The sequence below is a fragment of the Pomacea canaliculata genome, linkage group LG5, assembly GCF_003073045.1.
Source record: "Pomacea canaliculata isolate SZHN2017 linkage group LG5, ASM307304v1, whole genome shotgun sequence".
In the NCBI taxonomy this organism is placed as follows: domain Eukaryota; kingdom Metazoa; phylum Mollusca; class Gastropoda; order Architaenioglossa; family Ampullariidae; genus Pomacea; species Pomacea canaliculata.
Genome location: NC_037594.1, coordinates 19,411,579 through 19,439,106, shown reverse-complemented (window position 1 = coordinate 19,439,106; position 27,528 = coordinate 19,411,579). Strand labels below are relative to the sequence as shown.

Sequence of the window (27,528 nt, the reverse complement as noted above, 5' to 3'; positions counted from 1 at the left end):
GACTGTAAATGAATAGGAGTTGGATAACTGGTATGATGTGAATGATGAAAATAGATAAAAATCGACCTGAGGCAAATGAAGCCCAGTACACTGATGTGATGAGAGCACCTGTAGATTTGCTCCAAAAGAGTTGTTTCACAACAAATGTGGTCAAAAATGAAGCAAAAGTATCTTCTACTGCACAGTACAAAAAGTACATGATACAGAGCACCAGTAAAACAAATATAAACAGATGTTTGGTAAGGGCTGTTTAACTGTCTTCTCTTCTTCTCCTGTGGCTTGCCTTCTTTTCTCTGATCTCTCCCCAAACCACTGGTGAATAAGAGGAAGAGATGTCAGAAAGATTATAACCCCACAAATAAGGTAGGCATAGTGGACTTGAGTTGTCAGTGGCAATACCTGACTAGAAGTGTTTCCCAGCTAAGGTGATATTCTGTGCTGTTGCTTCAGATCTGTTGGTAGCATCATCGGTTTCTGGATTGCTTGTCAGAAAAGGTTCAGTGATGAGTGGTGCAAGGACTCCGCCAAAAGCAAAGGAAAAGTGCATGAACTGCATGGACTTCCTCCCTTCTTGACCCCAAATTCTCAGCAGTTCCGCATTGCAGGCTAAAACAACAACAACCAAAAAACCCAAAACAATAATTTCATGTTTATATGAATGGCTAGTGAGGAAGACCTGGACAGGGTGTGAATATATTGAGTATGTAAGCATACATGTACATGTGTAAATGCACAGAAAAACAACACTGATTGATAAATATTTTAAAATTTCTCCTAAAAGTTTCTGAAAGTAGTACTGTAAATTTCAGTCTCTGAGCCACAACTTTTTTTCCTCAGCTTGAAAGCCTGTGGCTTAAACAGCGATGCAGATTTTTCAGATTCCATTTAGTTTTTCAATGAGCTCCATGTTAAAGTGTTCACTGTTAATATTGTTACGGCATTCACTGTTCAGATTTAAAAATCAAAGCCACATAGAGCATTCAGATTAGTTGCTGACGCATGCACCTTTCTCATGCCAAAAATGAGGCAATATAATTGGGGCTTAGAAACTAGTGCAGCACATTTCTGAAAAAAGCAGAAATTTAGTGGATGGTGTTTATATACAGGTGCACTCAATAGACCGAAATTTACAGTTGATGTCTGCCCATTTTTGTGACTAATAAAACCACACTGTCCTAACTTTACTTCAGTGTCTGTTCATTCAGAATGTAACTGTATCTTTGTGACAGCTTTATATTTAAATGTAGTCATTAAAATTACTCTCAATCATCCGCCCTTTGTATAAATATAAAATTCTTTTATTCAAGTAGAACAGTGGTGCCCAACCTTTCCTTGCCTGAGGACCACACTGGACATGATATAAAATCTTTTGGGCCAGAAAATGGCGGTTTTGCCAGAATCATGACGTTAGAAATGAAATTATGTTGTGTCTGGTTAAAATGAGTGGGCTGCATGAAGCAGTACCTTTGCAGGCAAGATGTGGCTCATGGGCTGTAGGTTGGGCACCCCTGATCTAGAAGCAGGATGGCAAAATATGATGGGAGTATGTAAATACTTCAGACCTGTGTCAATTGCACCACTGAAAAGAGTACAAAGAATGTGTATGGTCACCATGAGGCCATATGGTGAGCACCAAGGCAGTGCTATGTTGGTCAAGGAAAGCCCAATCACGATCATAATCAACAGACATGACTTATTCAGCTTGTCATATATCACACCAGCAAACACTGCACCCAACAAGTTTCCCACATAGGATGCAGTCAAAAATGCTGATGCAGATTCCAGAGTTGTCTGTGTGATGATTTGTATGTCAAGGAAGGAAGGGCCTCTTATGCCAGTACTCAAGCCCTTTTTGGGTGAAAAACAGAAGGTAAAAAAATGCCAGTTATTTGTGTTCATACAGAGCTAAGGAGATTCTATGTGTTAAGTCATGGGATGGAATCTCCAAAAATAAAATCTATTGCTGATATTGTGTATTAACTCAGCCAGCTTGGGCATAAAATAGAACAAACTTTATCATCATCAAGCACTTCCTGTAACCATCATCAGACAGATGCATGCTAGCTCATCAGTCTAAGCATAAAATCCCCAACAGTAGGTCTGTTTCAGTCTCCACTTTCTTACACCTGAACAAAATTAAAAACTCCAGCAAATAAATTTTGCTAAGTTTAGAAGAATTTACCTAGAAGGATATAATGTACTCAAATAATAAGCAATGAATGAGGCTAATCATATTGCATTTGGTAAAAGAAAGGGAATTTGTTTTCACAAATCTTTTATCTGAAGTCTGAGCTTCTCTTATTTCAAGATGCTCATGACCATTAACTTCTATGATGAGCAATCAACAAAACCATTGGGATGTCTAACAGGTAACCTGGAAAAAAAGGAATCCCTAAAAACCACTGAATGGAAACTGAAACACATCCAAAATACAATGACTGGTTGCTGTATGACTGCTAAAGTGATATTTAATGAAACTATAGCCAGACTCAAGAATGTGCTGATTTCTTTACATTAAGCATGCTAAAATAATTAACAACATAAAGTGACAAGTTCTTGCTACAATCGGCCATGGGCTGTTGTGATGCTGCTGTAAACTGACCACATACTCCTTCAATATTTTTTGCCACATTGTATTCCCTCAACCCCTGACTTTTCCAGAGGAGTAGATGAAATGTACAGTTCTTTTCTGAAACTATACATACCATAGCCCAGCAAGCACCTGCAAGCCAGAGAGTTCGCAGAACTTTTCTCCTGTATTCTGGAAGTCTCAGTTTGGCTGGAAATTTTGAATGTGAAGCATCACCACTTTTATTCAGATTCTTTTCCTTAACTTCTAGTTCTTCTCTAGCTGTAGCAGTTCTTTCAATTGTTCCCATGCTTGAACTGTCACATAGAACACATGCTTGTCATGAGGTTGTATCTTTTCAATAATTTGTTAAATCGTTATATTTTAAAATTATGAAGTCGTTTTGTAAACACTGCATATGCTGCAATCTAAGACCACTTGATTATCTCTAAGCTATTCATTCTCCTGTTTATGAAGCTGGTGAAGGTACAATAAATGATGATGATGATGATGATGTCAATTTGTAATGCGCAGGTATCCATTCCGAAGAATGCTCATTGCGCAGAAAAAAGAACAAATGAAGAGCAAAAAAGTGAACAAATATATAAAACACCAGGAAAAGTAAAAAATGGACAGAAGTGTTTCTTGGCAGTTTAAGACTGGCTTGAAAGTTTTAAATCAGTTTTATAAATCAGTTTTACCCAAATATTCTGGCCCTGTCTGTGCAGTTTTAGGGTTTAAAACCAGGCTGAACACCTGTTAGGTGGCTTAAATTACTAGCTGCATCTTGAAATATCTTTTAGTACTATAAATGCTCTGTATATATTCAAAAAATCTATTGTCCAAGGACTGTCTGCTTACCACCACCCACCCTTGTCAATTCTTTACATTAATGAAAGTTTATCCCAAGAATATTTACCCCACCCAAAACATTGATTCTTGCAAACTTTATGTTAAAGTATGCATGAAAATAATTTTTTAAAAACAGCATGGCTGACTTAAGCAATATAGCCCATTCTGACTCCAGAAAATAACCATGTTTTAGTTCAAGATACAAGTAAAATTTATGTTTCTTTTTTTTTTCTTTTTAAATTGAGTTAGATCATTGAAGTTTTTGTTTTAAATACATGTAGATGAATACCGCAATATGCTTTCTTCTTCCCCCTCCCATCAGATTATAGCAGAGTCCTAGATACTGCTTCCTGACAAAGCACTACTCCCCTGTATAAGTATTACAAGTGACAGAAGTTTCAACACAAGTGTGTGCTGGCTTAACACAGTATTCTAGTTGCTTGAAACAGATTTTACCTACTATAGAATTGACATACATTTGAGAAGTATAACAGCTGCAGTTGTTCACTTGTCTGATAAGACTACATCCAGATTGTGGAGTAAAATGGTCTTTCCAAAAAAAAAGTCTTTGCAAAAATTTCGTGATTTGAGGTATTTCCCTCTGAATATTTTAATGATCAGTATGAATTCCTATTTTAGGGACAACTGATCACAGCTGCATTACCTAAAGGTGATAATTTATCTGCCAGCCTAGTTTACAATCTATGTTGTAGCTACCAGACTTCTAAACTTTTGAGGACAATAGACTTTGCAGAAAAAGATATCTGGCAACCAAATACTGCTGAAAGCTAATGACACTGCATATTCTTACCTCAGAAAAGAATATATGAAATATTCATGAAGCCAGCCAAAAACAAAAAAAAATCAAGAAACAGGTGATGGAACCATGATCTTGCAATAATTGTTACAGTTACGCGCTCATTGCATAAATGCAATACCATGCCTCAGTAACCTACATTACATAATCAAAATAGCATACATTAAAAAATAAAAGCTTTCATATAACCATGTAGCTACATGAACTTAAACATTTTGCAGAGATTTAGATGACAAAAACTAATACATAATTTCGCATCAATATCACCCAGCAGATCAACACTCCTGATAAAATACATTGCCATCATTTTGATTACGATAGTAAACTGCTGTCAAAATGAATCAACTGAAAGAGGAATGAGTCATGAAACCCATAGCTGCTGAATGTAGGAGAAATGCAATATAAATACTACAGAGATACTGCATATAGGAAATTAAATCTATAGCTGCTGCATGTAGAAGAAGTGCAGCATTAGTTTTAGTTTAGTTTATTCCTTGTTACTCCTCAAGGAGCATAAGGCCACAAAAAATGCAGCAAAAAATAAATTTTAGAAAAATGCAGCACTTACCAGTACCAAGCATTTGTAAGGGAAACATGCCCAAGTCTCCCTTGGTTAATAAATATGGGACAAACAGACCAGGGGCACACCAAGTGCACATTTATCTAGGTAAAGTTCTGGATTGAGTTGAGACATTAAGCTTTAAGATTTAGGCTTTTGAAGTTGCTTGTGATTGACTCTTTAGTTCAGTAAGGCCTAAATGTTGCAATTGATTTGAGCAGAAACAAGTGACTAATGTGTCAGTCAGTCCTGTGGTTTGTGTTGTTTATTGGGAAGTTTTATAATCATGTGGTTAGTGTGACCAATTGGAACAGAGGGTTGCAGGGTTGAGGAAGATCCATCGTTCACCCTGCTGAAGCTGGTTCCAAGTTTATCAGGGATTTTAAAATATGGACAGAGTAATGGGTTTTGCTTTCTATGTGATGTGCTAAAAGCATGGTGAACCATGCCTTTCACATCAACTCACAGCTAAAGAGTGACCCTTCAAAGTTGTGTATGTGAAGTAGTTATGTTTGCACTCTTTTAAGCTGTAAGCAGAATTTTAAAAATTTAAAACAAGGCTTGCAAAATGCCATGAAACTATATGCTACTAAGATAGATTTTATTGATGCTGAGAGGACTAGGAATTCAGCTTTAGCTGAAAAGCATTCAGCTTTGTGTAAAAACCTGTGTAACTGGCCTTGTAGGGGATGAAGGGTGCATAATTATGGCCATTCTATTTTGCAAGCTGGTTTGTTTTTCATAGAAAAGACCATGAAGTTTCCTGTGCAGATGGTGAACAAAGTCGTTTCACCCAGTCCTATAAACGAAATGCCCAACAGGTACTGTCTAGAAAGCAACTGTTTAATCATCCAGTGACTGGTGAGCTGAATGGGGATTTGGTGATGATTTTTATCCCTGTGAAGGGCAGTGGACAGGTTGCAGTTGGACTTGCATAGGAAGGCAGATACTCTCATGTGATGCAGCTTAGTGGTGGGGTTATGGCATGAGTACGCAAAATGTCTCCCACACACTCAACCATACAGGAAGAGATTGGGCAGATGTACTATCCTTTATTGAACAAGTTTAACCAAATGCCAGGCTGCATCCCTCTACAGAAAAATTCAGCCTCAAAGGATTCATCTTACATCCTCAACATTTTAATTGCTTTAGCACTGCACTTTGGCATAAGGAAATCACTTGCTTAACCATAGAAAGCAGAAATGCTATGGTTGAAGAGAAATCTATAGAAAACTCCTTTTTGTTGCAGATATTATTTTTCTTTTTAGAGACAAATAAAGTTTTTTTAAATCAAACATGAGTGTTTGCTGAATTTTCATAAATATCTGGATTAGCCAAAGCAGGCAATTTGAATTGTTGGACTGTAGTCAATATAAACTCATGGTTCTTTGGATTCAACTGATAAAAAAAATTTGAAATTCACTTTTGCAGTCAACACTTTCCTGCACACACTGATGCCAACATAAGCCCTAAAATAATTTAACATAGGCCACAAATGGAAGAAAAATAATCTTTAACTACTTTAGAAAAACATTCAAAAAACTACCTCATTATCCGTCGACCCTTAAGTCTGTCGATGCTAAATAAACCGAAAAAAAAAATCTTAATCCCTTTCACACGTACTCTCCGTACAATTTTGTCAGTTTGGAAGACCGGCAATATAAGCGACCTACTTAAAGAGCAATGTGATCAAGTAATTTTTTTCAAGTATACAGTTGTCTAATCTTTTAAAAGGTCAAACACGATATGTGACCTAGAATAATCGGGAGCATGTGAAGAGGCACTGTGGCTAGGAGTGCTCTCTCCTTTTTATTTGTTCAGCAGCAGAATCCTTCATCACACATTGTGGACTGACCACCAACTTTTATCTCCTATACACATCCCTGGACTGAGTGCCACCACTGGCCGTCAATCCTTCTTTCAACTGACAGGGTTTTATACCAGTTCAGCCAAGAACCTAATATCTGTGTCCACCTGAAACGACGGTAAGTCATATTATTCGAAATAATAACGCCGACGAGAAGAGTATTTCTGAAAACTTTGCAGTTTTCTTGTCGCGCCTCGAAGCCGGTTGCTGTCGTAGAATTGTCCCCCCCTGACTGAGCTTTTGTGACCACAGGAGAGCTCACTGCGGCAAGTGTGTTGAGGATCGCGTACGGTTTACATAGTTACGAACCTGTGTTACAGAATAACAGTCTTTCGTTTACCTGCCATGTGGTTTTCGACATGCTATAGTTTCATGGTTGAAGTTTGGCACACGCCCATTCATTAGGCTGATGGAGGTGAAGGTCTCCTATTGGTACACCTGTACTGATGAGACGCCCTACATTTGGAATATGGAAGGTGTATGTACTTTCCAGTGATCTAGACATTCAGACTGCTTCATTATTCTTCTCATTTCATACATAAGTGCATACTGTTGGTACGTGTTATGTTCTCATATTTTTCGTGGGTCAAGTACGAGTGATCGCCGGCGAGATACCTGGTGTATATATGTGCTTATATAATCTGCACGTGCAGTTTCATTTACTGGGTGTAATATGTTGTTGCTGATGATGATTGTGGAGGGAATTAAACTGCTTCGCACTGTGTGTGTGTGGGGGGGGCTGTGTGGATCTTTGTTGTGTGGATATGGGAGATGTGGGTGTAAGGAGGGTATAGCTGTCTTGGGACCTCGCAGATGTGTGATGGTGCCCGCTTTTCATTGCTGTTGCCACTTGCTAACTATGCATAAGATGCCTGTCTAGTCTGCCCTGCTACCACGTATTGTATGGTTTCAATTTTTACTTTTTAGTCTTGATTCTAGACGGTTGGGTGTCTCTTTCCTGTGGGTGTATATAACTAATTTTTTTTTTATCCAATTATCATCTTTTGTCTATCTTATATTAGTCAAGAGTTTAGGTGGCTTGTTGCTACTGATGCTACTAATGAAAGTGTATTCTGCCATAGTTCTTAAAGTTTAGTGCCACTCTATATTTGTCTAAGAAATGTTTTAGTTCTTCCCTTTCTAGTTTGTTTTCATTACACTCCAGCAGCACATATGTGTATGTGCTTAGTCTATCCCCACATGTGCATGAAGTGTGGTCCTTGTATCTTGTTAGATATTCTCCCTTAAGTCTCATTCTAGCTATTTTGGTTTGTTCAGACCTGTTTGATTTTAAGAATGTCAGAGTGTGACTAGGCTGGATCTATCAGTCTCCTTGTATCTTTACCTTCATTTTTATATTTTTCTTGCCACCTTATTTTTATTGCTGGTTTTATGGCCATTATTCTTTCTGTTGGTGAAATAGATATGTTTAGGGTGGTGACTTTAGGGTTTGTTTCTTATTTTGATGCCAATTTAGCTCGTTTATCAGCCTCTTCGTTTTCTTTTATTCCTGTATGAGATGGAACCCAAAAGAACTTAATGTCTCCATTTTCTTGGTTAATCTTGTTTATGATAGATATAGTATCTTGTATACTATGTCTATTCTGTTTGATGATTTGTTTTTTAGCACCTGGAGTGCTGATAAGGAGTCAAATATTAGTAGTTATTGTCGCTGCATGGTGTCCTTCATTTTAAGGTGAAGTGTCTGAATGGCTGTCAGTATGGCACTTAGTTCATTGTGAATATTGAGGTACGGGTGGTCTGGTGGAGGGATTTTCCTTGATTATCAATTCTATGGGTTTCTGACCTGTTTCTGCTAGTACTGACAGGTTTGGTGTGTATGCAGATATTACTAATACTACTTTTAGTGCCCTGGCCTGTACTCTGGAGTTTAGCTATCTGGTTTGATCTAAGATGGACTAGCAGTGGAGCTGCGTATAATAGTTTAGACATCACATGGGCCTAATAGATGTAAGAAGAGACTAGATTTGTTCCCCAGTTATTTCCAGGAACTGCTGTCATTAGGTTTATTACTTTTTTGGTAGCTTTAGTTATTTTGTCTACATATGGGTTTTAATTTAATTTTTCCAAAAAGATAACCCCTAAAAATTGTATCTGTGAACCATAATTAAGGGTTGTTTGGTTTAATGTTAATTTAGGGTATTCTTTTTTTCTGGTTTGGTTTTTTGAATATTATTGCCTGGGTTTTGGTGGCTGAGACTTTGAAGCCATTATATTTAAACTGTTTCGCTATTTCATGCAGATCCTCCTGTATCTCATCTATTCCTATGATTTTGGACCTGCTAGGGTTATTTGTTTTATGTATTTCTACTTTTCCTAGGAGGGATGTGTCATCTGCAGATTGTTTGACTTTAACAGGGCTTCTGCTTACGCAAAAAATTTGCGTACAGTACGCATTAAAAGTTTGGAGGACCCCTTCAATTTTCGTCAATGGGGTCCCCTTCAAAGTTGGGCGAAGAGCAGGGACCCCTTAAAAATCTGAAGAAGGGGTCCCTGGGACCCCAAAGAATTTAGCCTTAGCAGAAGCCCTGCTTTAACATGTTTTACACTTTTGGGGAGGTCTGCAATCATGTTGAACAGCAAGGGACTGAGGACACTCCCCTGTGGGACTCGATTATCTAGTGGTACCTCCCTGGGTGTTTGGTCCTCAACTCTTACTCATATTTTCCTGTTTGATAATGAAGGATTGTTGAAGTTGAACTATTTTATTTGGGGTGCTTATGTTGTGGAGTTTCTGGAGCAGGCCCTCGTGCCACAGCATATCATATGCTTTTTCTATGTCCAGGAAAACTCCAAAGAGGTTCACTCTTTTTTCAGTGTGGGTGTTATTTCCTGCTGTAAGGCTGTGATGTGGTCTCTTGTGCTATGTTTTCTTCCTAAAACCACTCTGCTCTAGGAGCAGGGTGTTGTTGGCCTTGCAGAAGTGGTTTAGCCTGTTTTTAATACTTGTTACAAATGTCTTGCCTAGTTGTGACGTGAGTGCTTTGTTCATAAACAAATTAGTAAAGCACAGATCTATGGACACACAAAATACTGAATGATAGACTGTATATCAGCTGTCTGTGTATGACACCAAAACAACTAGAAAACACCAATAAAACTCTTTTCTAATAAAATGTCTCTTCTTCCCTTCTCATGCCGTGAGAACTCTTTATAATTGTACTTATTCTTGTTATGAGGTTTAGTTGTTTTTGTGTGTGTGTGTTTTTTGTTTGTTGTTTTTTTGTAATTTACTTCTTATTATAAGAAATCTGCCCAATATTTAAAACTTTGAACTTTATAAAGACAACTGTATTTTTTTTCCTTTCAGTAAATTACCAGTTGGACCATGGCTCTTGAGAATGTCGGAGATGCGGTGACTCTTAATGACAAACAAACAGAAAAACAGCTTTCTCCTGAGGGAACACCCACTGACACACAAAATGCTGTATCAGGATTCAGAACAAAGCTGAAGTTACCTGAATACAGGAGAAGATGTCTGAGAACTCTGTGGCTTGGACTCAGTTTCTGTGCACTGGTGAGCTGTCTGTGGAACAATCATGGTAGTGCATACTAATATTTAGAGTGTAGCATCTATTTTCAATGTATGTGCCTTTAGATTTGTTTAGATGCAGTTAAAACAATAATTGTCTGTTTCAGATACTTTTAGAAATGCATTTCTTTGTTCAGCCTTTCAGCCTAAATACCCTATACTGCTAGAAGTAGGAAGATGAGGAGGAGAGGCAGTAGATGACAAGTAAAGACACGAAATCTCTTCTTGTAAAAGATTAATTCTGTTAATTTAGACATTTATTTAGTAGCATGAGCAGCTGTGCCACATAGGGTCCAGTTGGCAAAATGACTTTTAACAACCAAGAGATCCCTGAAAGTATTGTCCTTCTGCTTGCACTCATTGCACCAAACTAAATAGTTATAAATGAAGATGGAATTGCAGTTGTACCAATTTAGTATTCCAAATCTTCTGGCTCTTGTGGCTGAAGCTCATTATTTAAGATAACAAAATATCATTTGGTTTAGGTTATAATTAAATATGATTCATTTTTAACATTGTAACAGGGATTTGCGGTTGGTCAGAGAGGACCTGCTTTCCTGGATATTCAGATTATCACACAGACAGATGTAAAATCTGCATCATTCTTCTTTACTGCTGCATCTGTTGGCTATTTGGTGGGATCTTTGACTGCAGGAATGGTCTATGACAAGCTTAACAAGTCACTTCTGTTAATCATGTCATTGCTGGGATTGTCTTTCACCACCATAGCTTTGCCATGGTGCTCACCCTATGTTCTCATGATCATGATCCACTTTCTTTGTTCCATGTGTGCAGGATCTGTTGATACAGGTATGCAGCCATTTAAAGTTTTTGGTTTTTTTAGTAGAGCTATGTGGTGGAATTTAATTCTTTTCTTTTTTAAATTGACTTTTGTTTACATGTTTAATAATGTAACTGATTTTCTCATCACTTGAAAAATGTGCATCACTCAAAACGTGTTATCTTTAAACTCTTTTTTTTTTTAATGGTAAAAGCTTTCGATGAAGATGATGGATTTGTATATGGTAAATATATGCTGGAATGTGAAGTATCTTACTTTCTTTTGTAAGTTCTGATTCCACTTTGAAGTTCATATGTCTGTTATTTAGCAATACAATTTCAGGACACACATGCACATAAAAATTTATGTACAAAACTACCCACATGCACACACAGAATATTACAGATTTAGGTTCTAGATTGAGTTTGAAAATAAAATAACAAGTTTTGTTTTTCTTCTTTGATTCAGTTGGAAATGCAGAATTGGTAAGGATCTGGGGCAATGAAGGTGAAATGGCCATGCAGTTTCTCCACTTCGCTTTTGCCTTTGGAGGTGTGATTTCTCCATTAATAACTGCACCCTTCCTGACGCCAGTCCCAGAAGAAGACGGTCAAGGTTTGGAGGCAAACACATCAGTTTTGTTGAGCAATGCTTCTTCAAATGGAACTAATAACAATACTGGCCCTGCACTGCCACTGAGTACTGATGTGCACTATGCCTTCCTCATATCTGGGATCTTTATGTTTTTACCATCTCTTCCACTTACTATGCAGTGGTTTACCGACAGATCGGAAAAAAGAAGGCAAAGTGCATTAGATGAGAAAAAGGCAGTTAAACAACCATTACCTTCAATCCTATTTATATTTGTTTTGCTGATGCTTTGTTTGATGTACTTTTTGTACTGCTCGGTGGAGGACACTTTTGCAGCTTTCTTGTCTACCTTTGTTGTGAAACATCTGTTATGGAGTAAAGCTATGGGAGCAGAGATTACTTCTGTTTTTTGGGCATCTTTTGCTTCCGCCCGATTCCTCTCCATTTTTGTGGTGCGTTATGTTTCATCTGTCAAACTCCTGTTTATTTGTTGCACAATGATGGTGTTCTCAGAGTTTGGGTTCTTGTTATCATCTCAATTTCATTTTACAATAGGAGTGTGGGTGTGCACAGTCTTGGCAGGGATTTCCATGTCATCTATCTTTCCAACAGGATTTTTGTGGATGGAAGAAGAGTTTGTTAGAGTAACAGGCCGTGTAGCTTCCTCCATCCTTGTAGCCTCATCCTCAGGTACCATGGTGAATCCTATTGCTCTTGGTGCCCTCATGCAGAACTTAACACCAATGTGGTTTCCATATCTTCTTTCATTTGAATCTCTTTTGTGTTTATGTGTTATGTTTTTCCTCTTTTGTCTGAGTCGGCTCTATCTGCGTAAACATTATATTATTTCTGAAGTACGTACACTAGAAATAGTTGCTCCCACACTTGCAGTGGATGGAGATACTACCCATGAAACAGCTGATGTCTAAATTATTAGAGAATGATATTTTGTAAGTACCAATTTAAGGGTGTTATGTGTGCTTGTTTATTCCATCGACTATAAACTTTTAGCAGATTTTGTTTTTTTACCTTTTATTGTTATATGATTGTTTATGGCTTGTGACCGTAAAGGGAAGAAGAATTATTTCAGTTTTTGTTTTTTCTTCCCCATTACACTTATTGTCTAGACCTTTTGACAAGACATTATTGTCTCAGATTTGAATTTAAGATCAATTTTTAGATTAGTAGAAATAGTATCCGCCTCCATTAAAATAGTAACATGGCATCTTGGGTTGGAATACATTTCTGGTGGGATACATATCTCAGAGAGAAGATATCTAAACAGATCATGAGCCAACAAACCTATCATAGAGAAACTGTGAAGTTTTTTTTTTGCATTGTATATATAGCAAGAGGAGTTTGAAAGACTACAGAAGTAAACACATTTGTGCTAGATCTTACTTGAAGATACTCTGTGGTTTGTCTTGGTCCTTGCCAAAAGAAAGAGATCTGAAGCATTTAATGAATATTCATATCTTTGGTAAAACTAGGAGAGTGTGTTGTGCGTGTTCCTTGAACTTTTGAAACCATCATCAAAATGCTAACACATTTCCCAAAAAGTTAATTTCCTGTTGTTTTCAAAGACGTAGACCTTAGGGAAATAGTAATTTATTGTAAATGTTGCTCTAGTGAGTTCAATTTTATAAAATACAGCTTATGGTCTGCTTCAGCTAGCAAATGCCCCTGGTTTAATACAGCTAGTCTACCTCCAGGTACTACTGCGTTCAGCATCAAAATGCTCTACGCTACTGAGTGTAATCATTTCAGCTGATCTCGCCAAAAATATTTGCTTATACAAAATACAGAAATGTATTTTACCCAGAAGTAACCCTGCATTTAATTTTTTTTAAATCTGTTTCTACTCCAGAACTCACAGATGATTAAATTATTTGAGCTTATTATTAAGTCAACAATACTATACTACTTTTGCCATTTTATCTCTGTAACTATTTCAAGGTTTTGATATTACCAGCATCTTGGTGTCTGTGAATGCAAATAAGGGCCAAAGAGGCTTCTTTGTGAAAGGGCATTAGCATGAGGAGTCTACAATGAATCTATTGTTTTAAATATACTGAGAAGATTTGTTCATGAATGCAGCAGAACTTTATTATACACCATGTACCTTGTGTTGCTGGGACAAGGCATCTTGAAAAATCATGCTCAAGACTTTTACTCAAAAAATTTTCTGTAATGAAATGAAAATGAAACAAAAAAATAAAAAAAGGAAACTAAGCAATAAGAACTGCTTTTAAGATTCCTATCTGTATTATTAAAAAGAACAGCCAACCAGCAGTATTCATTTCATGCAGATTACTTCTGAATGTTATACTATAAAAAAAGATAGCAAGTGGGAAATGTAGCCCTTATAATTGTTTGAGTTTTACATTAATAAATCAGTTTTCTTTAAAAGTTCTGTTTCAGAAAATGTATGGCATTTAGCATCAGTGCAAATATTCAATGATGAGTGCAATGACTACTTGTCAACAACCAGCCAACCAGTTCATGCAATCAAGCAGTTTCACAGCAATCTCAATTCTTCTCATCTTTCAAATATTTAATGATGTAATTGCGGTGCCATATTTTTATTTATGAGTTTACACATTACAGACCATGGGGCATGCAATCTGTGCAGTCAGATTTGTGTCATAGGTGAGCATGTACATTTACACATCATACATGTATATCTGAGCAAACTGTGCATATACAAATGCACACAAAGTCAATTGCAGACCTTTATACCTTTCAGTCATTAGTGTTTTCTAGGACTTTTCCAATAAATATTTTGTTGTGCAGAATGTCAGTTTACCTGTAAGTTATATAGATGCTTCTTATTGTTATTATGTTTTTGATTTAAGAAATGGATTTTATGTTGCCTGTTGTCTCTCTATTTCCATGGTTACCATCTCAAGATTTCACTCATCTTGCTAGTTTTTCCATCGTAAGATATGTAATGTGTGTTCTTATCAGTGGGACTAGAGTCAGATTCTTTAACTTGAAGGTATCTTTATAAGGTTTGCTTGTATATTTGTTATAAAATCTGATGATCTTTTGTGGCTGTTGTTATATAATCTGACCTTGCAAGCATAGTATCAATAGCTATAATTTCAGTGTTGATTGGGTTATTTGGGGTTCAACACTGTCTTTCAGTTTTTAGTGGCCAGTGTTATTCATACACCCATACATTCCCTTGACCAGTACCAAATGATGAGCAGTTGTGCTGGTCCGTTATAGTACTAATAGTTGGAAAGGGCAGATGGACAGACTCAGTGGCAAAGGCGTGAACAGAATCAACCTACCTGAAATGATAATACAGCTGATGAAGGCATCAACTACTTCCCTGCATAGAAGGAGGCATATGCCATGGCTGTGTTTACTTTTCTCCATATAAACTATACCAGAACCTGTGGCCTGTGTCAGTTGCTGTCTCCCAAAGCCTGACCATCTAACGGCTCTAACCTCTGCTAGTCCCGCAATGTCCCACTGGTATCTTTCCTGTTTATGGGTGAGTTTTTTTCACTTTGCAATGCTGGTGTAATGAACAGACGTTTAAAATACCAATGAAAGTTCCTTCTCAGCCTGGCGGGTTAGCAAATGAACGATTGTGGTAATTTTTAGAATCCTCCAGTAAGCATCAGCTCATTCGAACAGTAAGCAGCACTAGCGTGTATTACACATTTCAAGACTTACAGAGCAGGATGGCAGATTGCTTCTACATTTTGTACATTCGGTCTGATTTTTTTTCAGATCCAGCTAACATGGGTTTAATAATAAATATCAAGAAATAAAAAGAATTAACACACTTTCAATGAGCATACTCCAAGCAGCCACATGGAAAGGTTATAAACAGCATTTAAAAAAACATAAGTAGGTGTTATTTCATTTTTATTAAGTGATAGGAAAACATACAAACTGAAGATTCAGTCTAAGGAGGATTAAAAGTACACGTACTGCAGCATGCCTAAGAAGTGATCTCAAAAGGTGGTTGAGTGAAAAAGAGAGGTGAACATATCAACAAGCATTTTTACATTTTACCGGTGCGCAAACATTTTTATCTACTGCAGTGTTATGCTTAGCTTATTGTATATGTTTCTGAAGTCCATATCTGCAAGGGAAAACAAATGAATAAATCGAAAATAAAAACTTGTGTTTTGCATTGTGGCTCTGTACGTCAGAGAGAGATATATATATTGTCATTGTGTTGGCGTGTTGCACGGAAAGACTAGTATATATGCATATAGGTGTTACAGAAATGGATGAAAGATTAAGGATTAAAATAAAAACAAAATTGATCAGATGTTTGTATGAAAGATTTCAGGCAAAACATGTGGACTGGTGTTATTATTAGGAAACAAATCCACCTGATCATTTGTCAGCCAGATGTATTTACACACATGTATGCATAGTATAAGTGGCTATCGGCGTCTTGTGTTGGCTTTGCGCGTTTCACGTTCAGGTTCCATGAAATCATTTTCATTTGTGTCTTTACTGTCGCTTTTCGCTTTCTGTTTGAAAGCATCCTGCATTTTAAGCAAAGGTCTAGTTGAAATGCACAAAAGGGAAGTGTAAAAGAATGCAGGCTGTCGAATGTTTCCGTCAGCATCTGAACAAAGCACGCAACACTGGAATGTGTGACGATACATGTTGGTACACGAGAGTCCTTTCAGACGACACGAATAATGTTGAAAGCCTCGACTGTCCTCCATCCAGACAATTGTTTCTCTGGGCATCTTGACCACGTCTTCCTCGTGGTGTTTTGTACGCGCGTGCGTACACACGTACACCATTGCAATAGCAAATATATGCAGTCGTTGCAAACGTCATGATCGTACGTGCATGTGTCTCAACAAGAGCAGGTCGGAGTAGTTCACTTTAAGTCAATCCTTCCTGACCTTTTCTTTGCATCAGTCGTTTTATGTACCCCGAAAAGTCACGTAAAAGATCGACCCTCCCCCCCCCCCCCATGCATGGTCAACTATATATATATAGGGTCCCCCTCCTATACCTCCCCCCACCAACCGCTAATTATAGAACCCATGTAGACTCACAAACTGTTGCATCGTTTATCAGATTCTCAGCACAGTCGACAGTGTCAGGTATATATACATACTTATATATTTTTTTTCTTTCTCTTTATTGTCACCAGTACAAAGTATATATACGTATCACAACTTGTGAAAGTTTGATCTATTACTTTTAGAAAATTATTATATTATTGTCACGAAAGTCGGTGCAGAGCGTTTGGTTCGCTCCATCTTCCATTATATTGTATTTTCATGTTTACTGCGATATTTCAGACGGTTTGAAGTGCAGTTTACCGTGTTATTACAGCTCTCAGATTGTTGTAAATGAAATTTACTGTTCTCACGCATTACTTTAGTGGAGTTTAATGTTCTCGTACAATTCTGTAGGTATATCGTCACAGTGGTAATTCAAGTATACTGTATACTGCATGTTAATTGAGTGTTGATCCACAAAACCAATTTTTGACTGTCCAGTCCAGTTTCGTATATTATCGTACTCAATAAAAATATGGATTGAACCGCATTTATCTATACAGCTGTTTGAGGTATATATATTAACTAGCTAAACTTTTGTATTGTCACGGCCGCGGGCGCAAGAATTTTAGTAAGTTTTGGTAAGTAGCAGATTAATCCAGTCTGGATAAGAATACGGGTCCTTTTGAAAAAAAAAAAATTACATATATACCATACCTACTTTCGTTCTCGAGAACTCTCAGTGGGGCCGAACATACGGTCAGTGACCTTTTAATTATTGTCATTTTGCCAAGCGAACGGCAGTCATTACTGGTCATTTTATCTTGCTGTGACTAGTTCCGTGTAACCTTTCTTGACATTTTTCTTGTTATCTACAGGAGCAGTGAAACTTGCGACCTAAGAGGTATATAAATCACTGCTGTGACAGCGAATCTCATACTTGACCTTGAACCGCAATTTCGGCAACATGGCGGCTTCAGTTTTCAGCGATGTGCCCATGGGCGCACCTATTGAGGTCTTTGCCCTCTCCAAACGATATAATGAAGATCCGAACCCAAACAAAGTTGATCTTGGGGTTGGAGGTATGTCGACTTCTTCTATTTACTTTTATAGTTGCACATCCACCGCACGTTTGATCTCCTTCTGTAAAAGAGTCTGCTATGATGACAGTAATGACATTGAAGGTCGATTCCTTCTGCTCGCCACAAATGCTAACAGAAAATAAAACAGGATCGCTTTGCAAACGCGAATCCTACTTACAGAATTTCAGTTAGTATCAACAGAGATACTCGAATTTTAGATTCACTTTACTGGAAAATACCCCAGTAAGTTGGAATTTCGGTGTTAACGAAAGTTTGGTACAACTCTTTGTGTAGTTCTATTTTATTTTGACCAGTTAAATTTTGTTTTGTTACCAATTGCATTTTCAGTGCACGTTTAAAGTATTCAATAGGGGATAGGTGGCTGTTGTGGAAAAATATACTGTTAAGTAGTTGCTTAAAGTTCATGATAAAATTTTTTGTGTTACTCACATTTAAATACATTCACATTGTTAACAGCATACCGTAATGATGATGGCAAGCCATGGGTGTTACCAATGGTGACAACAGTGGAGAGACAGATGGCTTCTGATGAAACACTCAATCATGAGTATCTGCCAGTCGCAGGACTCCCTGCCTTTCGTACCTCAGCTGTTGCTCTTTTGCTGGGCAAAGATAACCCAGCCATTCTTGAAAGAAGGGTAGGACCTCAATTAAAAGCTGATTGTATTATATTCTCTGAAGTTAATACAGCAGGTTAGAAAAAGAGAGGTTACAAATTTCATGTCATATTTTAGCTTTATTTTAGTGACAGTTTTACCAACTTATATTCCCTGGATAATCTTTTATGAGTGGATACTAATCCCAGTTCTCTTGATTTTTTTATTATGATCTAATAATGTAACACAGTGTTTATGTTTTGCTAGTAGTAGAAACTGTATTTGTAATAATAGAATTAGACATTAGTTATTTGGTGGTGAAAACTTATAGGGTTGGATGTGACTGATCCTGCGATCTAAAGGACTTGCAGTCGGCATTGAAGTGAGAGTCATAAGACAATAATGCAACAGTGATAATACTGAGATTCCTGACAGTCTGGGAAAGAGAGATGAGAATAGTAGTAGAGGATGGCACATAGTGAATATCCAGAGACTTATGGATGATGTTATGGACATCCAGATTATACTGTTCACTTTGTGTGGGAGTGCAGAGTTGCTGGAACTGAGAAGTGAGCCCAGACACTAGCAGTTGTGTATTGTCGACATACATGTACAGTGGAACCTCGGTTAGCGAACGCCTCGGATAGCGAATATTTTCGGTTAACGAACAAAAATTTCGTTAAACCGTTTATCTGCGGATAGCGACAAAATTTCGGATAACGAACAGCCAGTAACCACACGTGACGGACAGCATGTCATCATTCGCAGTCGAGACACAGTTATGTCTTATCTATGCGCATCTTCTTATTTAGTGATTTTGTGCTTTATTTTAATAAGATATCTCAATCATGATTCAACGAAAAGCGAAAGATTAAGAGCAATTAATAGTAGTGAGGTAATGACAAGGAAAAGGCAACAATTGAATTGAAAAAGGAAATGATGTCAAAGTATGAAGGTGGCATGCGTATGTCGGATATGTGATGTTCGTATGACCGAAGAGTTTTACAAAAAGGCAGAGGAGCAGACACTGGCAAGTTTTTCGTAATCAGCTACAAAAAGGGAGTCCCGATTTAACAATGTCACGTGTGCTATGAGGGGAATCAAGTGTCCACCTTCCTCCCCACACCTGCTTCAACACGCGTCAACGGCAAGTTTCTGATGTTTAATGCTTCGTTAATGTTTTATGTTTCTTTAATTCCATTTATATTGCATTAACTGTTCTCATTAAAAATACCTATATGTTGTAACTTCAAATATTAGCGAGTCAACAGGGGCTGGGAACAATTTAATCATTCCTTTATTTCTATGGAAAAATTGTTTTGGATAGAAATTCGGAATAAGAACAGCTTTCCAGAAGGATTAATTGTTACCGAGTTCACTGTAATTCCTAACAAGTGGTGGATGGTGGTCCAAGTGGGTTGATATTCTCAGTGAATGAAAGAAGCCCAAGAATAGAAGCACCTTGTAGCAGACTTATATGTGTTACCTTCCTTTATCACAGGCTAGGTGTGATTAGTCAGATTGAACCAGAACCAGCTCAAAACAGTGTCAGAGAGACCGGAAGTAACAAGAAGATGATGTGATGATCAGACATATCAATGCAACCAACATATCCAGCTCACACTCTGCCTATGTTGATGCAGTAGATAAATTTAATAAATGGTGCAAAGAAAACTATCTTGATCTAAATGTAAAGAAAACAAAAGAGCTGGTGATTGATTTCAGACGCAAGAGCACTGTTATCCCCTGACCCTATACATTGATGGTGCCAAGGTTGAACGTGTTGATCAGTAAAATATCTAGGAACTGTGATCGACGACAACTCACTTTTAACACCAAACACAGAGGTTATTCACAAGAATGTCAAATCTAGATTGTACTGTTTACAAAAAACTCCGTTCTCCTGAATGTAACAAAGGTTTAAGTGCTTTTTTATAGATGTTTTCTTGAGTCTGTGTTTGACATTTGAATTTTTATGTTGGTATGGAGGATTGAGAGCTAGTAATAGGAAATGTGTTAGATAGAGTTGTGAGTGTGAGTGGGAAGGTGATTGGGGAGAAGCAGGAGTGTCCCTGAGTGACTTGTATGAAAGACGAGTAGTAACGGAAAGCGAGAGTGAAATTGCGAAAGATAGTACACATGTTTTAGCTCAGTATTATAACCTTCTTCCGTCCAAGAGACGTTTTAATGTTCCAAGAGCTTCCACTGCCGTTCTAGAATAGTTTTATAAACAAGTCTGTGGTCTTACTGTTTAACAAGTGTGTAAGGATTTGTGAGTGTGTGGAATGTGGGTGTGTGGTTTTGGAATATGTTTTAGTGTTGTTTCTTATTATTTAGTTGTGTATTTACATGGACTGTAAGGTGTTTGTTGTGAGATGATAGTTTGAGTGGAATTAAGTTGTTATTAAGTTTTTATTATAAGTTTTTATTATAAGCCAGTTGTTTTACCACGTCTTGTAATTTCTCCTAGTGAGATAATAAAGTTAAATTGATTGATTGATTGATTGATTGATTGAGCATTGAAAGCAATAAGATGCGATCCATGTTAAAAGCAGGCAGTAAATCACTCATCGATTGTAGCAACGTTCTCTTGATGTAATGATTCTCATGACTGGCTTCTGAAATAGTTCAGTTAGATTAATTGTGGCTGGAGAAATGTTTCAGGAGATGGAGTAGCAGTCTTTTCAAGTTGTATTGGCTGTACCAGGTTTTACTCTTATATGCGAGATTTTAGATTCTTTACATAAAGATTGCAAGGAGAGTCAGACTGAAAATGGAAGTCATTGATAAGTACAAGATTGGTATTTGCAGGTGTGTGCTGATCAAAGAGCCAGAACAATTCAGTTAGAAATTCAGAGTCCTGAAGCTTGTTCCTTTTATTGTTCAATTTTAAATTGTTCAGCTGAGTTGAGTATGAAAACTGTCTTCTTACAGGTTGAAGGAATTCAAGTACAAGGTGGTACAGGTGGTATACGTCTGGCATTAGACTTCCTGAAAAAGAACCTAAAATCAGATGTTGCCTACGTATCTAAACCTACTTGGGGTAAGCTGTAGTGTATCAACATTAATGTGCTTGCTAATGTTAATTGGTGTTAGCCTTATTACCTTTATATTTTAAAATGTGTATGTGTGTGCATGTACAGTTAGGTTTATTAGACTGAATGCATATCTTTAGATAGCTTTTTAACTTATGACAGCTATTTTAATTCCAAAAATCCATGACATCATACAAGGAGTCAATCTTGGATGCTTCTTTTCATCTCTGGATATAGAGATAGGTTAAAAAAAAAAAGTAACGTTGTATTGCATAATACAAGAAGTCATCCTTAAACATCTATCTTTATATCTGGGCACAGAGAGAGGTCTGTTTAACATATGCTTTCTGCTTTCCTACTGGCTTTGTCTTCACAGCAAATTGCATCCATGTAGCACAAACAGTGTTGTACAGGTGAAAACATTGATGATTGAAAGACCATGAATAAAAGCTTTTTTTGTGTGCAGTTTGAGAAAATATGCTGTAGACTAATCATTTATTCGAAGTATTCTCCTCAACTTAATTCCTTCTGTCTTCAAATCAGAAATTGATCCTTGTCTATGTCTACAAGAGGTAGTTTTTATATTTAAATTTATCACTAAATCCTCACTGGTTCTAGGTGGACTTGAAGATTCTTCAGAATGCAAACTGTGTCAAAATGCTTTATCATCAGCCTAGAAATCCTGCTATTATTTGCTTTGCTTCTCAGGAAATCACCAGTTGATATGCAAAGCTGCAGGATTTTCATCAGTCCGTGATTACCGATACTGGGATGCAAAGGAACTTGGAGTAGACTTTGCTGGCATGGTGGAGGACTTAAAGGTAACTGCACATCATCTAAAGAGAAGATTTGAAAATAAATATACCCTGATAGTGTTTTGGTATGATGTTTATATATTAAAAGGACTTATGAATTTAAAAAAAAAGATAAATTATACAAGGAAACTCTAGGTGTGTTAACACAAAGAATCATTATGACTGTTGCCTCAGAAAAGCTGTTATCCCTCAGATGTCTTGCTTCCATTGTTGGGTGATCTGATTAATATCTATTAATGAGTTGTTTCCTTTAAAAATGATTGGAAATACAATATTTTATTAATTTTATAGTAATATCATGCTAATAAAAATGATCTAGAGACCTTCGACACAGCTGTCTCTGGTTCCAGAAGACTGTTGGAATAGTGAACATTGTTGTCATAGCAGTTTCAACTGTTTTGTCCACAGGCGGCACCAGAGGGTGCAGTGATCATTCTTCATGCATGTGCACACAATCCAACAGGCATTGACCCCACTCAGAAGCAGTGGGAAGAGATTGCTAACATAATGGAGGTATGTGGTGATTTTCAAGCTTATGTTTATGACATTGGTGCAGTGTAAAATTACTATTTTTTTTTTTTTTACAATATTACACAGGAAGTTAAGAATGACACACCAGTATTTTGTATTTGTTGCTATGATCCTTGTTTACTTACAAATGATGAATAAGTTTTAGACTCCCATCTTCACACAATGTTGACTTTTTAAGAAGTTCTTCAAGTGAGGAACATGTAAACTCGTGTTTAAGGCAATTAAAACAGCAAGTCATTATTATCAGCAAGTCATGTCTTCTAGTTTATGCCCTAGCATTTGGGTGATACCTGCTAACTTAGTCATTTATTTTTCTGTGGTGTTCATTCTCGCATAATTTTAGGCATACAATCACTCTTTCATTTCTCCCTTTGTATTGGAAGGAGAGGAAGCTGTTTCCCCTCATTGACATTGCATATCAAGGTTTTGCAAGTGGAGATCTGGATGCTGATGCTGCAACCGTGCGATATTTTGTCAAACGTGGCTTTGAACTTCTAGTGGCACAGTCCTTCTCCAAAAACTTTGGCTTGTACAGTCAGTATAATACTCTTCTGATATTTTTTCATTAGCAGTTAATGTTTTCTGGAGATGGTGGAGCTTATTTATGTTTCAAATTTTTTTTGCTTTATATTTAATAGGCCACAACATTTTTCAAGATAATTTGATTTGACAGTACATTAATTATGCTTTAATTACTTGTCATAAAACCAGATGGTAGAATAATTTCACCTTGCTTTTGCTTTGTGTTTTTTTTAAAACATAACTCATGAAGGACAGAAGACTTTTAGTGGCAATAAGTAGTCTTTAAATACAGCATATCTGCACTGCACTTACAGCAAGCAGTTATGTAATGATACTTCATAAATAAATGTCTGATATAAAAATATTTATTACTTTTTTGTTCTTTTCTGCTTATTATGTAAATCGTTTGGAAGTGAAGTTTGGACAGAAGCAAGATTCTGTTAAATTTTCTCATTGGGTCATATTGATACCTCAATTGAGAGTGGGTTGGGTTTGATACATACAAAATTTTCTGTGATTGAAAATTTAATCATTTGATATTGACAGTATTTCAGCCAACCTTTAGATGGGCAGTTTAGATGCTTGATTAATGTAAATAAATGTTTTAACCCTATATGCTTGTTCAGTTTTGTTTATCGGGTCATCTTGTTTTTCTCTTGTAGATGAAAGAATTGGTAATTTATGCATCGTTACCAAGACACCAGATGTGATCCCCAACATCCGCTCCCAGATGGAAATCATTGTAAGGAACCACCTGGTCTAATCCTTCACATCATGGAGCACGCATTGTGGCCATGGTTCTTAACAACCCTGCCTACTTTGAAGAATGGTAAGACTTCTTTGTTGCTTTTCTCTATTTCTTCAGTAATAGTTTCAGTTTGTATTCAATCAGTAACTAAACTTTCAGAGCAGAAATATGCTTTCTATGGAATAGTTTTGAAGAATGCAGATGTAAGCAAACTTGGGTGTCTGATTCATAAGTTATCCACCAAAATAAGGTTTTATGTGAACATTGTCTCATCTTAAATTTGTCTTGTGCATGCATAATCATACTTATAGATCACCAGAAAGGATTTGCAATATATTTCATTTCACTAGAATGTAAGTGCATGCATTAAAACTGTTTCACTTTTTTAGCAGTAATCCTTTGATGCTGCCAAATGTGTGAAAGGTAGCACTTTGTATGATGATATGGGTTTTTTTTCTCTATCAGGAGAGGACAGGTGAAGACCATGGCTGATCGCATAAAGGAAATGCGTAAGCTGATGTACAACAAGCTTCGTCAGAAGAAAACAGAAGGGAAATGGACTCATATTCTGGAACAGATTGGCATGTTCAGCTTCACAGGGCTAACACGTAAGCAAACCTTAAATGGTTTTTTTTTTTTTTGGTCTTTTTTCTTGTTTGCTACAAAGTTATTATTTTGAGTGAGAGACCAACTTACATGTCTAAATTATGAGCCCTCCTTCTCTGATGAGTGGTAAAATCTTAATGTTATAGTCTTGCTAAGGTTTTAATGTTTTGCATGAATTTTGAAAATATATTCAGTATTCTATAAATCTCCTTCACATGTTAGCCAGCTATTTTTTAGTTTTATACATTTGATGTCCTGAAATATGTGATGCACACTACCTGTTTCTGCTTCTGATTTAAATATCTTGTGAGATAAGAAATTATTTATTTAATAAAATTGCGTTGTTTATTTTTTAGCAAAACAAGTGCAAGTATTGGTAGAAAAGTATCACATCTACTTGCTAGCCAATGGACGCATCAGCATGTGTGGTCTGACCACGAAAAACATTGACTACGTGGTTGACGCCATCCATGATGCCATAAACACCTATCCGACATCAAGTGAATAAGTTTTCCCCTTTGCATAGCTTCTCTTATCACCTATTGCAGGCTTCGGATAAATATTTCCTCTTTCCAGCTTCTTCTGTAACTTCTGCAAGCTCCAGTGCCCACAGTGACTTAAAACCACATTTGTTGAAGGCAATTTTTGAAGGGGCCAAGGAGAAGATTCAGCTATGCATATTTGCCTTTTATGCGTATTGTGATCCAACTGTATGATAAAAAGAGCTAGCAAGACATTTCAAGCTCACTTTAGTGGAATTAGATGTTACCTATCTGGACTTTTAATTCATAACATGAAGGTATGAACTTATAAAAAAGTGAGCCCCATTTAAAATCCAGAATTAAAAATCCATGGTCTTTTCTGTTTCTCTGTATTTTTTAAAAGTTCCAGTATGCAAGATTTTACCAGCATCTATGTGCCCTATCACTGCACCTTTGCTTCTGCCAACAGCAGCTACTAAATACTATTTGCACTTTAGATAATAAATGCATTCAAATTCATTGTCAACATTTTTGCACAATAAGAGTGGTATTAAGACTACAATTGAACATTGATGTTTATAAACTGTAAAAGTTGCATGCCTCAGATTTTCTTAAGGAACCAGTTGTTGGATTTGTTGTGCAGTTCATAATCCTTGAAAAATGTCTTGATTCTTAGAGAGCAGAAGATACTTATTTCATAGATTGCTTGCCTGACAGACTGTGTGTTAGATTCTGTAACCTGGGAAAATACACTGTTCTCAATATGCATATTTCATGTGAAATTTATTTATCAAAGTTCTCTTCATTTAAGTTCAGAAGAAATTATGCATAAACATTTTTATAAAATTGCAAATTCATGGTCTAAAACTTGACAATAGAATAACAAGAGTAGACAATAGAATGATGTTAAAAATTAATGCATCAGAATCATGTATGGTACACTATGTTTGAGGCTGAAAAGAGCAGAGGGTTTATCGCACTAGCAAGAGACAATGACTCATTGCTTCTCTTTTTCCTAGACAGCCACACCAGCATCTCTGGCCATCAAGCAAAAATCTGAGAATACTTTTTCTCTCCCTTTGGTGTTAAGTATGGATTCACTGTGAGCCAAATCAGTAAACGAAGGATGCTTCTCACTCACCTGCATGTTTTATGTTTAGGTAAATTTTGTCTTATGAACACAGAAATTGTGCAGATATTATCAAGTTTAAAACTGTAGAAATATTAAGGCTGTGAGTGGGGAAAAAAACAATGCATTTGGCCTTTAATATGATTCTTTCAATGCATCAGATTTCAAGGTGAATGACTTATTAAAGTTGATGGAATTTTCTTATGTGAGTTCCTGTAAAAATCAAACAATTAAATATATTTTAAGATATTCATGAAACATGTGATCTAAGATTATTAGAAGTGTCCAGGTTGTGAATGGTATAATATGTTTGTATTTAGATTTTATCTTTATTTCCCAGGATACTCAGCATTACATCTGGACAGAATTAAAGAGCTTTTAGATAATGGTCTACCTTGTTACTGGTTTTTCACCATTTCCTGTACAAGCACCCTGATATATCAGTAAACATTTTCAAACTATGTACATATTTTGCTTTAATTATACATTACCTTGACTAACTGGGCTCAGTGTTTAGAGGCACTTAATTTTTACTTTTGTCTCCTGTCACAGAAAATCTAGGGAGGTGATTATTTTTTATTAATTTTACAGAAGGAAAGAATCTGGTCATGCTATAATCTAACAGAATAAAGCGTGTCTTTTCAATGAATCTTGCTTAAGAAGGTTCAGGAGTTAAAATGAGTAACATAATACCCATGTGTGGGTGAAGGGTGTGCCTGCCACAATTTTCATATATGTGAAATATTTAATTAGGGTATTTTTGAGAGTAATACGACTTACATCATTGCTCAGCTGTAGGCTAAATTGTCACCAACATGCACAGATGGGCATAACTGTCAGGTCTGTTAAACCGAGTTTGAACACTATAAAAAATTAACTGACTCTGGTGTAGGCAGTTGGCTTAATTCCCATGTGAAAGTTTCAACAATAGTTTTGTGCAAGCTGGGGGGAGATGCAGGAGGGTGGGTATGTGTAGTTAAAGCATGTGCTTGTGTAGTTTCCATGTGTACACAACAAGGTGGAGAAAAGATGCAAGTTTTGCTATCATGGGCACACACAGTAACACTGTTTTTGATAATACATTAATTTGGTTGATATGACAACCACAATGATTCCTTACTTCTGGACAGCCATCCTGCAAAAATCATCTACATTGGTAGTACTCGCCGTTTGAAAATGCTTGTGATTGAGGTTCATTACAATAGGTAAACAGACAGGATCTATAGTACATTTAAACGTCTCTGTTCCTTATGATGGAAGCAACAAGCTCGGAGGTGGATTTCATGTCAAACGAATGCTTAACTTAGGTCCTAATAAAACCCACAGGAACTACAAAGAACTATCCCTGATATTTTCAGTGGACGGAGTGTGGTGAGCC

The 27,528-nt window shown here is 36.7% G+C and overlaps 3 protein-coding genes across 10 annotated transcripts; 2 read left to right on the top strand and 1 right to left on the bottom strand.

The window, feature by feature from the left end:
- Positions 1 to 369: 369 nt before the first annotated feature.
- LOC112564345 (major facilitator superfamily domain-containing protein 4A-like) lies at positions 370 to 7,098 on the bottom strand. Of its 5 annotated transcripts, none has more exons than XM_025239079.1 (4): positions 7,005 to 7,098; positions 2,706 to 2,886; positions 1,563 to 1,848; positions 370 to 606 (listed from the first exon to the last, which is right to left on the bottom strand). In XM_025239079.1, exons 1-4 carry the CDS (start codon positions 7,064 to 7,066, stop codon positions 404 to 406), a joined length of 732 nt encoding a protein of 243 aa, XP_025094864.1. In that variant the 5' UTR covers positions 7,067 to 7,098; the 3' UTR covers positions 370 to 403. The 5 variants fall into 5 exon arrangements, with proteins under 5 accessions (XP_025094864.1, XP_025094865.1, XP_025094867.1 ...); XM_025239080.1 differs by lacking the exon at positions 7,005 to 7,098 and adding an exon at positions 6,551 to 6,670; XM_025239082.1 differs by lacking the exon at positions 7,005 to 7,098 and adding an exon at positions 4,807 to 6,334.
- On the top strand, positions 6,647 to 15,733 carry LOC112564340 (sodium-dependent glucose transporter 1A-like). 4 transcript variants are annotated; one of them, XM_025239065.1, is made up of 4 exons: positions 6,647 to 6,782; positions 9,996 to 10,202; positions 10,742 to 11,027; positions 11,467 to 15,733. In XM_025239065.1, the coding sequence occupies exons 2-4, from the start codon at positions 10,014 to 10,016 to the stop codon at positions 12,516 to 12,518; spliced, it is 1,527 nt and encodes a 508-aa protein (XP_025094850.1). In that variant the 5' UTR covers positions 6,647 to 6,782; positions 9,996 to 10,013; the 3' UTR covers positions 12,519 to 15,733. The 4 variants fall into 4 exon arrangements, with proteins under 4 accessions (XP_025094850.1, XP_025094851.1, XP_025094849.1 ...); XM_025239066.1 differs by lacking the exon at positions 6,647 to 6,782 and adding an exon at positions 7,007 to 7,140; XM_025239064.1 differs by lacking the exon at positions 6,647 to 6,782 and adding an exon at positions 7,081 to 7,219.
- A 1,542-nt stretch (positions 15,734 to 17,275) lies between these two features.
- On the top strand, positions 17,276 to 26,799 carry LOC112564342 (aspartate aminotransferase, cytoplasmic-like). The gene is given in 12 exon segments (XM_025239070.1): positions 17,276 to 17,342; positions 17,462 to 17,665; positions 18,143 to 18,324; positions 21,217 to 21,325; positions 22,026 to 22,138; positions 22,541 to 22,645; positions 23,047 to 23,197; positions 23,848 to 23,933; positions 23,935 to 24,014; positions 24,399 to 24,541; positions 24,896 to 25,039; positions 26,041 to 26,799. Coding segments are annotated over 11 exon segments (1,269 nt in total). The 5' UTR covers positions 17,276 to 17,342; positions 17,462 to 17,550; the 3' UTR covers positions 26,082 to 26,799.
- Positions 26,800 to 27,528: the final 729 nt, after the last annotated feature.

What these genes read in the sequence shown, in the direction of transcription:
- LOC112564345 (XM_025239079.1), bottom strand. Translation starts at nt 7,066, where the DNA reads ATGAATGGGCGTGTGCCAAACTTCAACCATGAAACTATAGCATGTCGA. An exon ending in CAGGTGCTTGCTGGGCTATG is followed by an intron (nt 1,849 to 2,705) that starts GTATGTATAGTT and finishes TCACCCAAAAAG; the next exon opens with GGCTTGAGTACTGGCATAAG. An exon ending in CAGTGGTGCAATTGACACAG is followed by an intron (nt 607 to 1,562) that starts GTCTGAAGTATT and finishes TTGTTGTTTTAG; the next exon opens with CCTGCAATGCGGAACTGCTG.
- LOC112564340 (XM_025239065.1), top strand. Translation starts at nt 10,014, where the DNA reads ATGGCTCTTGAGAATGTCGGAGATGCGGTGACTCTTAATGACAAACAA. An exon ending in GACTCAGTTTCTGTGCACTG is followed by an intron (nt 10,203 to 10,741) that starts GTGAGCTGTCTG and finishes ACATTGTAACAG; the next exon opens with GGATTTGCGGTTGGTCAGAG. An exon ending in TGCAGGATCTGTTGATACAG is followed by an intron (nt 11,028 to 11,466) that starts GTATGCAGCCAT and finishes TCTTTGATTCAG; the next exon opens with TTGGAAATGCAGAATTGGTA.